The sequence below is a fragment of the Orycteropus afer genome, unplaced genomic scaffold, assembly GCF_000298275.1.
Source record: "Orycteropus afer afer isolate SDZICR_OR568_19922 unplaced genomic scaffold, OryAfe1.0 scaffold00008, whole genome shotgun sequence".
NCBI classification, from domain to species: domain Eukaryota; kingdom Metazoa; phylum Chordata; class Mammalia; order Tubulidentata; family Orycteropodidae; genus Orycteropus; species Orycteropus afer.
Window position 1 is genome coordinate 11,048,277 of NW_006921595.1, and position 14,196 is coordinate 11,062,472.

Here is a 14,196-nt window from a genome sequence, read left to right on the forward strand (position 1 = left end):
TATCAATGCTTAAAAAAATCAATAAGCCAATAAGTTTTTTTCCCTGATATTCAATTTTAGAAGTGTCTAAATAGCAGGCACATAAACATTATTAATAATGCTAAAATGTGGTAATTGGCTAATTTGACAATGGCATGCAGCTCAATGTATTGGCAATAAAAAATAAAACAAAAGCCTAAAATGAATAAGCTTAATCAAGGTAAATTTAGTTGGCTGATAGACAGAAAAACAGAGTACCAGAGAATGTCCTGGAATGACATCATACCTGACGGAAGTGTGCTGGATGCTTCTCCATACTGATGCAACTCTAAAAATACATTTTTCAATTGCATAAATAAAGCCAGATTTTAAGTTATTATAAATTAACAAAATATAAATGAACTACTGGCTCATATTATTACTTGATTCATTTGGTAAAGCAACTGCCTCCCTAATTAATTGTTCACAGGGCATAATAGCTGAAAATTATAAATGATAGCAGCAAGAAGAAGTGCTTGAGATAAGGCAGAGAAAAAGGATGAATTTGCAAATTTATAAAACTGCTTGGCTACTCCTTACTTCTCAAGAAAGCTGTCCTGAATGAATAGTAAGAACATCTTGTCATCTAACCAGGAATGTGTTAATCATTCTTATCTGTGGGACAGAAATATTTTGTAACTATAAACTCAGACATTCTGAGAGAGTCCAAATTTTAAATATACTTACTCTTAACTTACTATCTAATTATCTGACATTTCACATTCATGACAACAGTAAAAAAAATCTAGTATCTAACTATTTTGCATGTTAACAACATATGCCTGGTAGTAACGAATGCTGATGTGTGAGGTGTAAGTAATGCTAGCAATGATGATTAAGGGACTGTGTCAACTCAGCTGGCCCATGATTTTCAGTCGTTTGGCAGTTATGTATGATGTAATTTGGCAGTTATGTAATAATGTAGCCATCACTCCATTTTGTGATCTTTTGTGATCATACTCCATTTTCACATAATGTTGATTTTTACCTAACAACCTGGTCTTTGGAACCTACCCATGTCAATAAGTGAGGAGTGAGTATATTCACTCCCCTGCTCTCATCAAACTGTTTTGGAGTCGCCATTATTTGTAGAATAGAAATCACACCTTCTGAATGGCCTCTTGTTGAACATTTATTTGTCAGAACACTGATCTGACTCTAGATTCAAAAAACATGATTATGTAATCTAATCTAAAGGGAGACAAATTCTGGCAAACTCTATAAAAAGTTGTGTAAGGTATTCTGAGATAGTTTGTCAACTATTATGTTTTCACACAGAGGTTAAATACATTTACTTTTAAAAGAATAATTATTAAATTTAATTTAAAATAATTTCTTTAAAAATAGGTTTACATTCATACAGTAATAAATTATTTTTATCTTAAAAACTGAAATTGACGTCTAGATTTTCTATATGATTTAGCACCAAAAAGTATTTAAATAGCATCAGTCAACACAAAACTTAGAATCAAAAGTCAATTTCAATTTTGCAGAATTTTATCTGTCACTAATTCAATATGTACTTTAAGAATATTTAATAAAAATATTTTCATATAACATATAACACTTAGGAAACATACATTTTCCAAGGTAGTAGGATAAGTACTGCATTCATTTAGTTAATTTTAGGTTTTAGCAATTTAAGCAAACTATGCCTACTGCTATGAATAAAGGGAAAAAAACAAAACAAAACAAAAAAAACCCATTAATCTTCTGGCCTAGTAAACTTCTGAGCTACAGAATAATTCACATTGCATTTTATTTCATTCTATGTCTGCATTGCTCCATCAGAACTTTCTTGAAAGTAAAACTAATCAGCATACATTCCAGAAGAATTCCAAGAAAAATTCATTATTCTTCATCTAAAGTGACTTCTACAAGGCACAATTCTTATTTTTCATCTATCAAATTAGTTTTAGAACATCATTCTCATGCTCAAAAACTTAGATAAACCTAATTTTGCTTTGAATTTTGTCTGTAAAGTCAATTAATCTAACCTTTGAAACACTCTATAATGATTTTAAAGTCATTAAAAATTTGAATGGATTTAGTATGATTATGTTTTACTAAATGTATTCTTCAGTGTTTCACTAATAGGTTATGAATGTTAAATGCTCATTCACTACTATAAAGTTACTGAACACCTTCTGCTAAAATACTCTTTCACATTCTCATCACTAAATGTAAAAAACTGAATGATCAACAAACTGAAGTAGACAGAATAGAGAAAAGAAAGTACAAATGGCTTTTAAATTTAAAAGGAAATGTTCAACTTTATTCAGAGTAGAAATACAAATTAAAACTATATTATGATAACATTTTCTAACTATCTGATAGCAATCCAATATTGATAACATTATGTAGGTGGGACATACAGGTATTTTCCTAACAGGTTGGTGAGAGAATCTGTTCAATCCTTTGGGAGAACAACTTGGCAAAAGCTATCTAAATTACAAATGCAAAGCCCTCTGATCTAGTAATCCACTTCTGGGAATCTATTCAGCTACTGTATTATTCAAACATATGCAAAATGACATATATATAAGACTATTAACTCTTGAATTATTCCTAATAGTAAATGATTAGAGGCAATCTAATCATTAACTAATAGAGAACTAGTTAAACAGACCATGGCAAATCTATGCAATGGAATACTACACAGCTTTAAAAAAAAAAAAAAGAGGCAGTTTATGTACCAATAAGGGAAGATCCTCAGATCTTTCTCTCTTTCTCTCTCTCACTGCCATCTAGTCGGATCTGACTCATAGTGACCCCTTCTTGGGTTTCCATGGCTGTTATCACTACAGAAGTAGACTGCCCAATCTTCCTTCCAAGGAGTGGCTGGTGGGCTTGAACCACCAGCCTTCTGTAGTTAAGTGAAAAACATGAGGTGCAGAATAGTGTGCATATTATACAACTATTTAATGAAAATGGAAGTGGAAGGGGAAAGAGAATATGCAATTTTCATTTATTTATATTTTTATATATTTATTTAGTATTAGAGGACTAGGTTGATGGAAGACAAGATTCAAAAGAAGACTTCAACTGAATACAAATTTATATATTTTGGTTTTTGAACCATGGGGATGATTAATCAATTCAAAAATTAAATTCTTATGGTAATAAAAATAAAGATAAAAGGACCCCTGCTTTTGACAAAGATGAATTAAAAGGATCTTCCACCTGAAGCAATTAAAAGACTTGACAAAATATATGAAACAATGATTTTCAAGACATGGGATATATCAGGTAATGAGGACAGTGGTCTCTAAAAAACAGAAACAACCTGAGTTGTACAATGCTCCAAGTAACTGCACAAAGAAAATCCCAGACCACAACTTAGGCAGGGAGAACCTAGGCCGAGACGTCCACCATATTTTTATGCAAATAATGTGTTATATGTTTTCTCGCCGACTGCACAAACTCTCCTCCCAGCACTATTTTTGTAAGCACACTATACCACTTATTGTATGTATGGGCATTTTATTACTTTATTTACATGGGTGTGCTATTTGAGAACAAATACAGTAATTTCCAAGCTGAGGAAATGAGCTGGAAGGGCAAAGAGATCAAGGTGGCTACAGTACTCAGACCAGAGAACCCGCAAGGGAAAAGCTGCCCAGAGGGCTCAAGAACTTCAGGATGCACCTTCCAGTCTTCAGCTGAGTATAGATCAGAGCATGTGTATAAAGAAACTACTTGAGGCCATATAAAGAATAACCTGGAAACATTATAGGGAACAATATATATAGGTCACACAAAGTTGAGAACAGCTTCTATCCTCACAAGGAAGAGTGGAAAACCCTCAAAATTCATGAGGCACTGGGTAGTGTCCTAGACCAAACGCTGCTCTGGTCTCACCTAACAAAGCTTAAAAGCAATATAGGTTCAAATTGCTTCCAATAACCATTGGCACAGAACAAAGCTCAAGAATATTTCTAAGGACACAGAAATATAATGCACCCAAGAAAGCAATGTTCATGATGCCTGGCAATCAATCAAAAATTATCAGGCATGCAAAGAAGCAGAAAAATATAACCCATAATCAGGAGAAAAATCAATCAAGATTGACACAGTGCTCAAGGTATCCCCCTCCTCCCCAAAATAAAGCTGGTTCCTATGAGGCAAATGGCTCACACAATTGTGGAGGTTGGCAAGTTCCAAATCCGTGGTTAGGTGTCAATCTGAATGATTCTCCTCACTCACCTGAGCCAAGAACTCAAATTGGCAGGTCAGAATGACTGGCTGCTGCCTCAGGTCCCAAGAATTGGAAGTCAGATGATGACAACCAGATATAGGATCCAGAGCAAGAAAGCACATTTTTCCAGAGCATTCATATATATTTGATGTAGACCTTATCTTCAAGGAAACTAAGGGCAGTGACTTGAGTCATACCCTGTAGTTAAAGGGGTGACTCAAGATACACTGTACTTTAATCCTGACTCATTGACAGATGATTCCTTCCAAAATGGGACCATAACCACAGGTATAGAGGCTAGGATTTTATAATACATCACAAAATGGAGGACTATGGCTAGATAGCCATATAAAGTAATTCACTGCACTGTACCCAGAAATGATAAACATGATAGAGTTAGTAAGTAAGGACAAAATAGTTATTTTCACTTCATATGTTGTGTTCATATATTCAAGAAGCTAGAGGAAAGAAAGGCCAGCTAAGTAGAAACATGGAAAATATGAAAAAGAACTAAGTGAATTTCTAGAAATGAAAATCCTAACATTTGTAATGAAGAATATACTAGATTAGATTAACACCAGGTTAGACACTGAAGAAGAAAAAATTAATGAACTTGAAGATACATCAATAGAAACTAACAAGAAAAACAGAAGAGTGAAATAAATAAACCAAGCATCAGTCAACTATAGGACAACTTCAAGGAGTGTAATGTGTGTGTAATCAGAATCATTAAAGGACAGGAAAAAGGGAAAGACAGAAAAAATATTTGAAGAAACAATGGTCAAATTTTTCCCAAATTTGATGAAAACCATAAATTAGCAGCTTCAAATACTCAATGAACCCCAAATAGGAGAAATTTTAAGAAAACTACATCAATACATAATAAAATGCCTTAAAGCTAGTAATAATGAGAAAATCTTGAAGCAATCAAAGAACCACCAACCTTCTGGTTAGTAGTCAAATGCCTTAGGCACTGTGCCACCAGAATTCCTTAACCAAAGAAAAAAAGATGCATTAAGAAAATAAGAACAAAGAATTATATCAAGCTAGAAAATATCTTTAATCTACTACAGGAAAACCTAGAATTCTGGACACATGGAAAATACCTTTCAAAAAGGAAGGTGAAATTAGAACTTTTTAGATAAATAAAAGCTGAATGAATTCATCGCCAGTGGATCTGTATTACAAAAAGTCCTACAGAAGTCCTTCTGGCAGAAAGAAAATGATATCAATGGAGCTTCTGGAAATGATACCTTCTGGATATGATACATTCTGGAAATGGTTAACTGTGTTGGTATATAAAATAGACTGTTTTTCCTCTTAATTTAAATTTCTTTAAAATATAGCTGATTATTTAAAGCAAATACAATAAGTATATTGTTGGGTTTATAACATATTTAGGAATGAGATGCATTATGACAATAGCATAAAGTTCAGAGGGGAAAAACAGCAATATACTGTTTAAGGTTCATGAAATTGCATAGTATCACTTGAAGAAAGACTGTGATGACTTAAAGATGTATCTATAAATTCTAACTCACACACTGCCATCGAGTTGATTCTGACTCACAGCAACCCCCATTGGGTTTCCAAGGTTGTAAATCTTTATGGAAGTAGATTGCCACGTCTTTTTTTTTCCACACAGTATAATACAACAGAGAGTTATGGCTAATAAGCCAATAACAAAAATAAAAAATACTCAATGTACCCAAAATGAGGCAAAAAAAAGATGAAGAAAAAAGAACAGATGAGATCATTATAAATCAAATAGCAAAATAGTAGATTTTAAGCCAACCATATCAATAATTATATTAAGTATAAACAGTTTAAACATTCCTATTTAAAGGCAGAGGTTGCCAGATATAACAAAGCGAAGTTTGATACCTTTTCCTTAAAAACATCTTTTGGAGATAAAAGTGACATAAATAGCATATATTTAAAGCATACAATTTAATAAAGGGGGATGCATGTGTGCAGCCATGAAACCATCAACATAACCAAGATAATAAACACACCCACCATCCTCAAGTTTCCTTGTGTCTCTTTGTAATCCTTACTTCTTGTCCCTATGCAAATGACAATAATCAGGAGGAGAAAAGAAATAAATGAAAGAGTTGAAGAAACAGCTTAACATGGTTCTTACATTAATTCAGAAGATAGCTAGAAACTTGAATGTATTGGCTAAGTATGGTGAAATTGGTGCTTATACAACTTCTGTCTCAAGCCATAGTTTCAGGCCCATTTGAGTCTGCACATCAAAGTGAGTGACTAGGTGATGAATGCAGTGATCACAGTTGCTAAGAAATTCTCTACAACAAAAGAAGAGATCATCAGAGAAAGAAGTTATTTTTCTAAAGATTTTCAAAGTACATGTACTCGACCTACTTTAACACATACAGACATACACGTTTTGAAATCAGCAAGAAGAGTAGATACGGCATATGATTGGTTCAAAAGTTTTGAGTGGCAATTCACATTGCTATTTGGTAAATAATCATTTGAGGACCACAAATTTAAGCTTCTGTCCTCCTATAGGGTTGCGATGAGTTGGAATTGACTTGATGGCAGTGGGTTTGCTTTTTGAGTCAAATAAAAAAAAAATAAACTATTAATAATTTATTACCTAGGGTTTACATAAATATATTAATCATAATTCTTAATTTATATCACACTTGAATCACTGGTGCATGCAAGGACTACTTTATTATTAAATATGTCCATGAACCTGCTACCTGAAACAAAAGCTACAACCTAGATGGTTGTCGTGCCTCATTCCATTCCATTCCAACCCTCTGGCTTCCCTAACACACTAAATCTTGCATTCAAAGATTATTGCCTTCCTTTTCTATAGTTTTATTTCATCTATACATACTCTTAAAATGTATGTATTTAGTTATTCTAAATAAATAAATTGGAAGGAAGGCTGGGCAATCCTACTTCCGTAGTGATACTGCCTCGGAAACCCAAGGAGGGGTCGCTATGAGTCAGGGCTGACTCGACGGCACATAACAACAACAACAACAACAAAATAAATAAAGTAGCTACTATATACATGTAATCTTTTGGGATCTGGATGCTTATCACATATTGCCAACTATAAACATACAAGAATTTCTCTTGAAAATTACTGCTTTTTGGTATATGTGAATGTTCAACTATAAGAGAGAATGCTAAGCTTTTTTTCCCCCAATGTGGTTATACCAATTCCTACTGCAACCAGCAATGTAAGAGAGACCTGTCCACCTAGATCTTCTACAATTTTTGCCAACCGCATGGTGTAAAATGGTATCACACATCTTAATTTTCACTCTTTTCATGCACTTACTGAGCATGGTGTCTCTCTTTATTTGATTTTTGGTTGTAAAGTGAAGAACCCAGTTTCCTATTTTATTCCTCTGATAACAAAATTTTCCCCATTTATTGGATAGCTTCTCCTTTTCTCACTGGAAAACATATCATCTGTCATATATGAAAGTAATATACATGTGTTAAGTCTCTTTTCGAACTCTACTCCACTGGTCATTCTGTCTATTCTTAAAGTAGTATCACAATGTCTTAATTCCTATCCATTAATAATAAGTTCCTATTTTTTGCTCTTCTGCTTCAAAGTGTCCTGGCTATTCTTGATCCTTTATTCTACCATCTAAAATTTATAATCATTTATCAAATTGCATGAAAAATCCTGTTGGATATTTTACTGGAATTTATTCAATCTACAGATCCACTTGAGGAAAACTGACCACAACATTGTTTTCTTGTCTGTGAACATGATTTCGATCCTCTTCACATATTTGTGTGTCATTTTTGTCAAAATCGACTCAATGGCCATGGATTTGGTACAATTTTGGTGGAGAGGTCTTAAATATTTTTCTTAGATTTATTCCTAGACATGTGATATTCTGACTTATTATAAAGGATGTCTTTCTTAGTTTGTTTCCAGATGCTTGCTATTTTCTAGATCACATATAGAAATGCAATTAACTTTTTTATGTAGTACATGAGTTTTATTTCCAAGTACAGGCAAACCTTAGAGATATGATGGGTTTGGTTCCAGATCACCACAATAAAGTATTTATCACAATAGGAAGTAACACAGACTTTTTGGTTTCCCAATGCTTATGAAAGTTATGTTTATACTATACTGTAGTCTATTAGGGAGCTCTTGTGGTATAATGCCTAAGGCATATGATTGCTAACCAGAAGTCTGGTGGTTGAAACCAAACAGCCACTCCTTGGAAGAAGATTGGGCAATCTACTTCCGTTTAGATACTGCCTTGGAAACCCAAGGGGGGAGGGTTGCTATGAGTTGAATCAACTTGATGGCAGTGAGGTTTTTTTTTTTTTTTTTTTTGGTAGTCTATTAAGTATGCAATAGCATTATGAAAAAGTATAAAATATAGTGAGAATGACCAAAATGTGATAGAGACACAAACTGAGTATATGCTGTTGGAAAAATAGCTCCAATAGATTTGTTGTCACAAATCTTCAATTTGAAAACAGAAAATGCAATTATCTATGAAGTACAATAGAATGAAGAACAATAAAATGAGGTATCCTTGTACCTTGCTAAACTATTATTTCTAATAATTTAGGTTTCTGGTTTTCTTTGCAAAAAAAACAAAAACAACATTTTATTTGCAACCACATGAGTTAGGAGAAATCTTCAGCCTGATTTGGGACTTGTCAGCCTACACAACTACGTGAGCGATTCTCTAGAAATTTCCCACTACATGTTTATAAGGCGTTCTGGTGGCTTAGTGGGTAAGATGTTTGGCTGCTAACCATAAGGTCAGCAGTTTAAACCCACCAGCTTCTCTGTGGGAGGAAGATGCCACAAACTACTTCTGTAAAGATTTATAGCCTTGGAAATCCAATGGGGGACAGTACAATTCAGAACTGACTCGATGGCAGTGGATTTTTTTTTTCCTGGGGGGGTATATACTTACATATATGCTTCATTGGTTTTGCTCCTCTAGAGAACCCAGCTTAAGACAGAAGACTCATAAAATGCTGAACAAGATGATCATACTCCCCAATAGCAAATGGTGCTTTTTCATTCACTTTCTGCCAGTCCTTACATCTGTCAACAGCAAGTTAGTTTAAGGTGCTATGTGGCCTTTGTGTTAGCTGTTTTGTATCAGCATGGCCGATTATGGGGAAAGTGTTTGCTGCTAGAGTTATCAGAACTTCAGGGTTTGCAAACAACCCTCTTTACTATCAGAGATACTGCCTATTCCTAGTTTAAGGAGAAATGAAGAAATTTATAATCTGTTATAAAAATACCATTTATGTTATGTTATGCATTACTCCCTACATATCATCTGAGGGCAGTTCCTTTTACCAGTGCATAATTGTGCCTGAAGCTTGTCAAGTTTCTCTTGGTTTAAGATGGGTTCTTTCATCATGTTAGAGGGGAAATGGGGCTGCAGGGAGAACAGGGGTTGGCTGGCATGCAAGAGATCTCAGGTAGTTCAGCTGAGATTCCAGTTCCTGATTTTAAAGGGAATGCTTCTAACATTCAACTATTCAGAATGCTTGTTCTCATTTTACTTTTAAAATAAGATTAAGGAAGCTTATTCCTTAAAAGCCTCCAGCCTACATCCTTCAGACTACACTCTCTCAGAGTGCTCAGTACAATGCCTTGAACATAAGAGGCATCAAAAATGTTTGCTAAACTGATGATTAAAAGGCTTGATTGGTTTTTCTGATATAAAGCTGTTGGTTACTCTAATGCCAGGGTTCATGAGTGTTCACAAAGAAATGTCCTTATTCTTTGATGTTATGTCTTATCAAAGAAATATCCTTATTATTTTCTTTATAATAGCAAAATACTGTTAACCGTTTAAAAATTCAATAACTCACCCAGGACAAAATAAAGCAACTCAAACAATTAAATCTGTTTTTTCACATTTCTTTAGAAAAAGAGCAGCAACTGGTCGTTACATACAACAGTATGATAAAAGAAATCAGAGTATTCTGACTATTACCAAGAATATTATTACCTGTTGAGGAATAATAGTATCTCTATAGCTTGGTAAAATTTTTATGGTGACACTTCCACTAATATTTTTCAGTAATTCTTGTAATTCCTTTGGATTGTTTCCAACCTCATGGCCATTGACTTCCTTAATGATATCTCCAACATGAAGCAGACCTTGTCGATCTATCATTCCTCCGTGAAGGATTCGGGCAATCACCAGATCATTGTTTTCAACCCTAAATGTTACACCCTATAGAAAATAATATTACCATTTATTTTAGATTACCAGAAGGAAAACTTGTATGTAAGAAAAGAAATCAAAAAGGAGGGGAGTGAATCACTCTCACCTCTCCTATGTTCTCTCCCAACAGCCTCAATCTTCCAATATCAATGAACTACGGGCAACTGTGACAACATATACCACCCACAGAAAAAGGTCTTCCATAGTAAGGTTAACTTTAAAAATGAAACTGATAAACTAGTATCTATGCTGCATTCCAGAGAATAAAAGGAAACTCAAGACAGCAAGTACAGGTATCTGTGCATTCTAATGGTCTAGCTTCTGACTACCCTCCACCCCCGTTCTTATAGTCAGAATCCATTAAATTAAATTAAATAATAATTTAAGCAGGAAATGGTAAACTTCGCTACTTACAGAGTTCTACCATGGCTTCTATTTTTAATAGCAACTTTACTCTGTGTTTGGATAATGTCATTAACAAGCAATCTTCCTCAAAAGATAGGAAGAAAGGGAGTAGTTATCTTCTGAACTTTTTGCTAGCAAATGGCATAATTTTTGTTTCTGCCTCAAATTAACTTTTTTTTTATTTTGGTTTAATTTTGTATACCAAATCAAGTTGAGAGCATAAGCTGTGTACTTAAGCCAAAAAAGACTATTAAAACAAACATGAATACAGTTTTCACACTCATACAAATTATCAAAAAGAAAAAACAAGGTAAGAGTATTGATTGAATCACAAACAAGTCAGATTTCAGAGTTAAGAAAGCACTGGTTTATCTACTCACCAATGGCTCCCCAGCTCTTTTGTGAATACCGAGAATACGAATGGCATCTACTGGTAATAACTGATTATTGATAGAATTGTTCATTTCTGGGCTTGACGGAGGTGAATCGTAACATTTTGATGCCACAATATCATGAGCCTCCAAAAGTGACTAAAAGGAGTCAAAACATTTTATGGTTAATTATTGACAGAATAAGTTACTATATTAAAAATAATTTCTTAGCTCATTAGCTTAGTGGGATACTAAAACTATCTAAAGCACACATTATTAAATTGCCAAGCATGAGTTAAATCAAATGAACAAAGTGTCATTTCAAGAAATATAAACACATGAGTTTTATTTATTCTCATCAAATATCATATTCCTTGCTTTGGATCTGAAAACAGTTTAGTGACTTGTTTGTTCAAGTTGCATGTTCAATCAAAATTGAACTTAGGCTTCCAAGTCCGGTGTGATGAAGGCACTGGATTTCATTGCTGCAATTATAATCACCACTATTTTATATGTATCATCAAACTGCATTTATTAAGTATCAAACTGACTCAACTGATAGGGATTCTAAATTTTTATCTGAAAGTTGTTATATTAGTGATACCATATATATTTTTATATGTACAAAATGTCTGTTAAAATATATACAACAAAATAATGAATACATATCAGCATCTTACATCAGTGACAAGAAATTTTGGTCTAGAAAGTTTTGGGTATGTAAAAGTTGTATTTTGGGGGTAGGTAGGGATGATCCAGTAATGGTCCTAAAGTTAATATACTTTTCACCATGTACACTTACCTATTATAAGTGCTATCATCAAGGATGACTTCGATCTAACTTTCTGAGGATTTCATACTTTTTTTGGGGGATGCATATTTATTTTTCATTCCTTATCCTATTTTTTGCTGATAGGTGCTGTTGAGTTGTCTCTGACTCACAGTGACCCTATGCACAGCAGAACGAAACACTGCCCGGTCTTGTGCCAGCCTCATGATTCTTTTTTTTTTGCAGTGTTTCAGCCTCATGATTCTTGCTGTACCTGAGCCCACTGTTGCAGCCACTGCATCAATCCATCTCGTTGAGGGCCTTCTCCTTCTTCATTGACCCTCCCCTTTACCAAGTATGATATTCTTCTCCAGGAATGGTTCCTTCTCACAACATGACCAAAATAGGTGAGACGAAGTCTGGCCATTCTCGCTTCCAAGGAGCATTCCGGGTGAACTTCCTCCAGGACAGATTTGTTAGTCCTTTTAGCAGACCACGGTACTCTTAGCATTCTTCTCCAATACCACAACTCAAGGCATCAACTCTTCTTCAGTCTTCCTTATTCATTGTCCGTCTCTCACACGCATATGAAGTGATTGAAAATACCATGGCTTGGATTAGGCATACCTTAGGCTTCAAGGAGACATCTTTGCTCTTCATCACTTGAAAGTGGTCTTTTGCAGCAGATTTGCCCAATGCAATATGTCGTCTGATGTCCTGACTGATGCTTCCATTGGTGTTGACTGTAGAACCAAGGAATGTGAAATCCTTGACAACTTCAATCTTTTCTCCATCCATCATGAAGCTGTTTATTGGACCAGTTGTAAGGATTTTTGTTTTCTTTATATTGAGATGTAATCCATAATGCAGACTGTAGTCTTTAATCTTCATCAGTAAGTGCCTCAAGTCATTCTCACTTTCAGCAAGCAAAGTTGTCTTCTGCATATCGCAGGTTGTTAACGAGTCTTCCTCCAATCCTGATGCCATGTTCTTCTTCATATAATCCAGCTTCTCGGAGAATCTGCTCAGCCTCCTGATCTACGTACAGGTTCCTCATGAGTACAATCAAGTGTTCCAGAATTCCCATTCTTCTCAATGTTACCTATAATTTGTTATGATCCACACAACTGAATGCCTTTGCACAGTGTGATAGTTGGAGCTGTGTGTCAACTTGGCTGGAATACAACTCTGTGTGGTTTAAGCAATTGTGATGTGAGTTGTGCCAAAGATGGGATCAGATGTATACATTTTTAGCAGCCAATTGTTGAAAGGGAGTTTCCCTAGGAGTGTAGGCTGCTTCCAGTATATTTATGGACATCCTGGGAAAAGAGATACTCTTCTGTGGATCAGAATTCTGTTGTGCTGCCTTCAACTGTCTGTGAGAGAACAATCCACCATTAAGCCTGGAGATCTTGGATTCACCATTCATTGGAGTCAACAGCCAGTATACTGCCTGCCAACCCTGAACTCCTCAGCCCCTGCAGCTGCGTGAGTCAGGAAAAGCCTCCAGCTTGATGTTTGATCCAAGAACTTGGGACTTGCCAGCTTTTATAAGTGTGTGAGCCATTTTCCTAAAATAAATTTCTCTTTCTCCCTCTCTCTCTCTATAAGGTTTTGCTTCCCTAGAGAACCCAGTCTAATACAACAGTCAATAAAACATATGTAACCATCATTCTGGTCTTTGCTTTCTTCTAAGATCCATCTGACATCAATGATATCCCTCATTCCACATCCTCTTCTGAATCCAGCTTACATTTCTGGAAACTGTCAATATACTGCTGCAACCATTTTTGAATTATCTTCAAGGTTTTACTTGCATGCGGTATGAATGATATTGTTCAATAATTTCCACTTTCTGTGGGATCACCTTTCTTTGGAATGGGTACAAATAGGGATCTCTTCCAGTCAGTTGGCCTTTAAATTTAGTTGTCTTTCAAATTTCTTGGTATAACCGAGTTGAGTGCCTCCAGCAGGGCATCTGTTTGTTGAAACAGCTTAATGGGTATTCCGTCAGTTCCTGAAGCCTTGTTCTTTGCCAATTCCTTCAGTGCATCTTCAACTTCTTCCTTCAATACCATTGGTTCTTGATCATATAGCACCTCCTGAAATGGATGAACATTGACCAATTCTTTTTAGTACAGTGACTCTGTGTATTCCTTCCATCTTCTTTTGATGTTTCCTGCATCATTCAATATTTTGCCCATAGAATCTCTC

At 34.9% G+C, this 14,196-nt stretch overlaps 1 protein-coding gene across 1 annotated transcript in view; it reads right to left on the reverse strand.

Annotated features, from left to right (window-relative positions):
• PALS2 (protein associated with LIN7 2, MAGUK family member) overlaps window positions 1-14,196 on the reverse strand; it is an 81,901-nt gene that overhangs the window by 39,830 nt on the left and 27,875 nt on the right. Inside the window, exons 3-5 of the mRNA XM_042781586.1 lie at window positions 11,223-11,372; window positions 10,219-10,446; window positions 266-307 (exon numbers count right to left, since the gene is read on the reverse strand). Of these exons, the coding sequence (XP_042637520.1) occupies window positions 266-307; window positions 10,219-10,446; window positions 11,223-11,372 (420 nt within the window). The remainder of the gene's footprint in view (window positions 1-265; window positions 308-10,218; window positions 10,447-11,222; window positions 11,373-14,196) is intronic.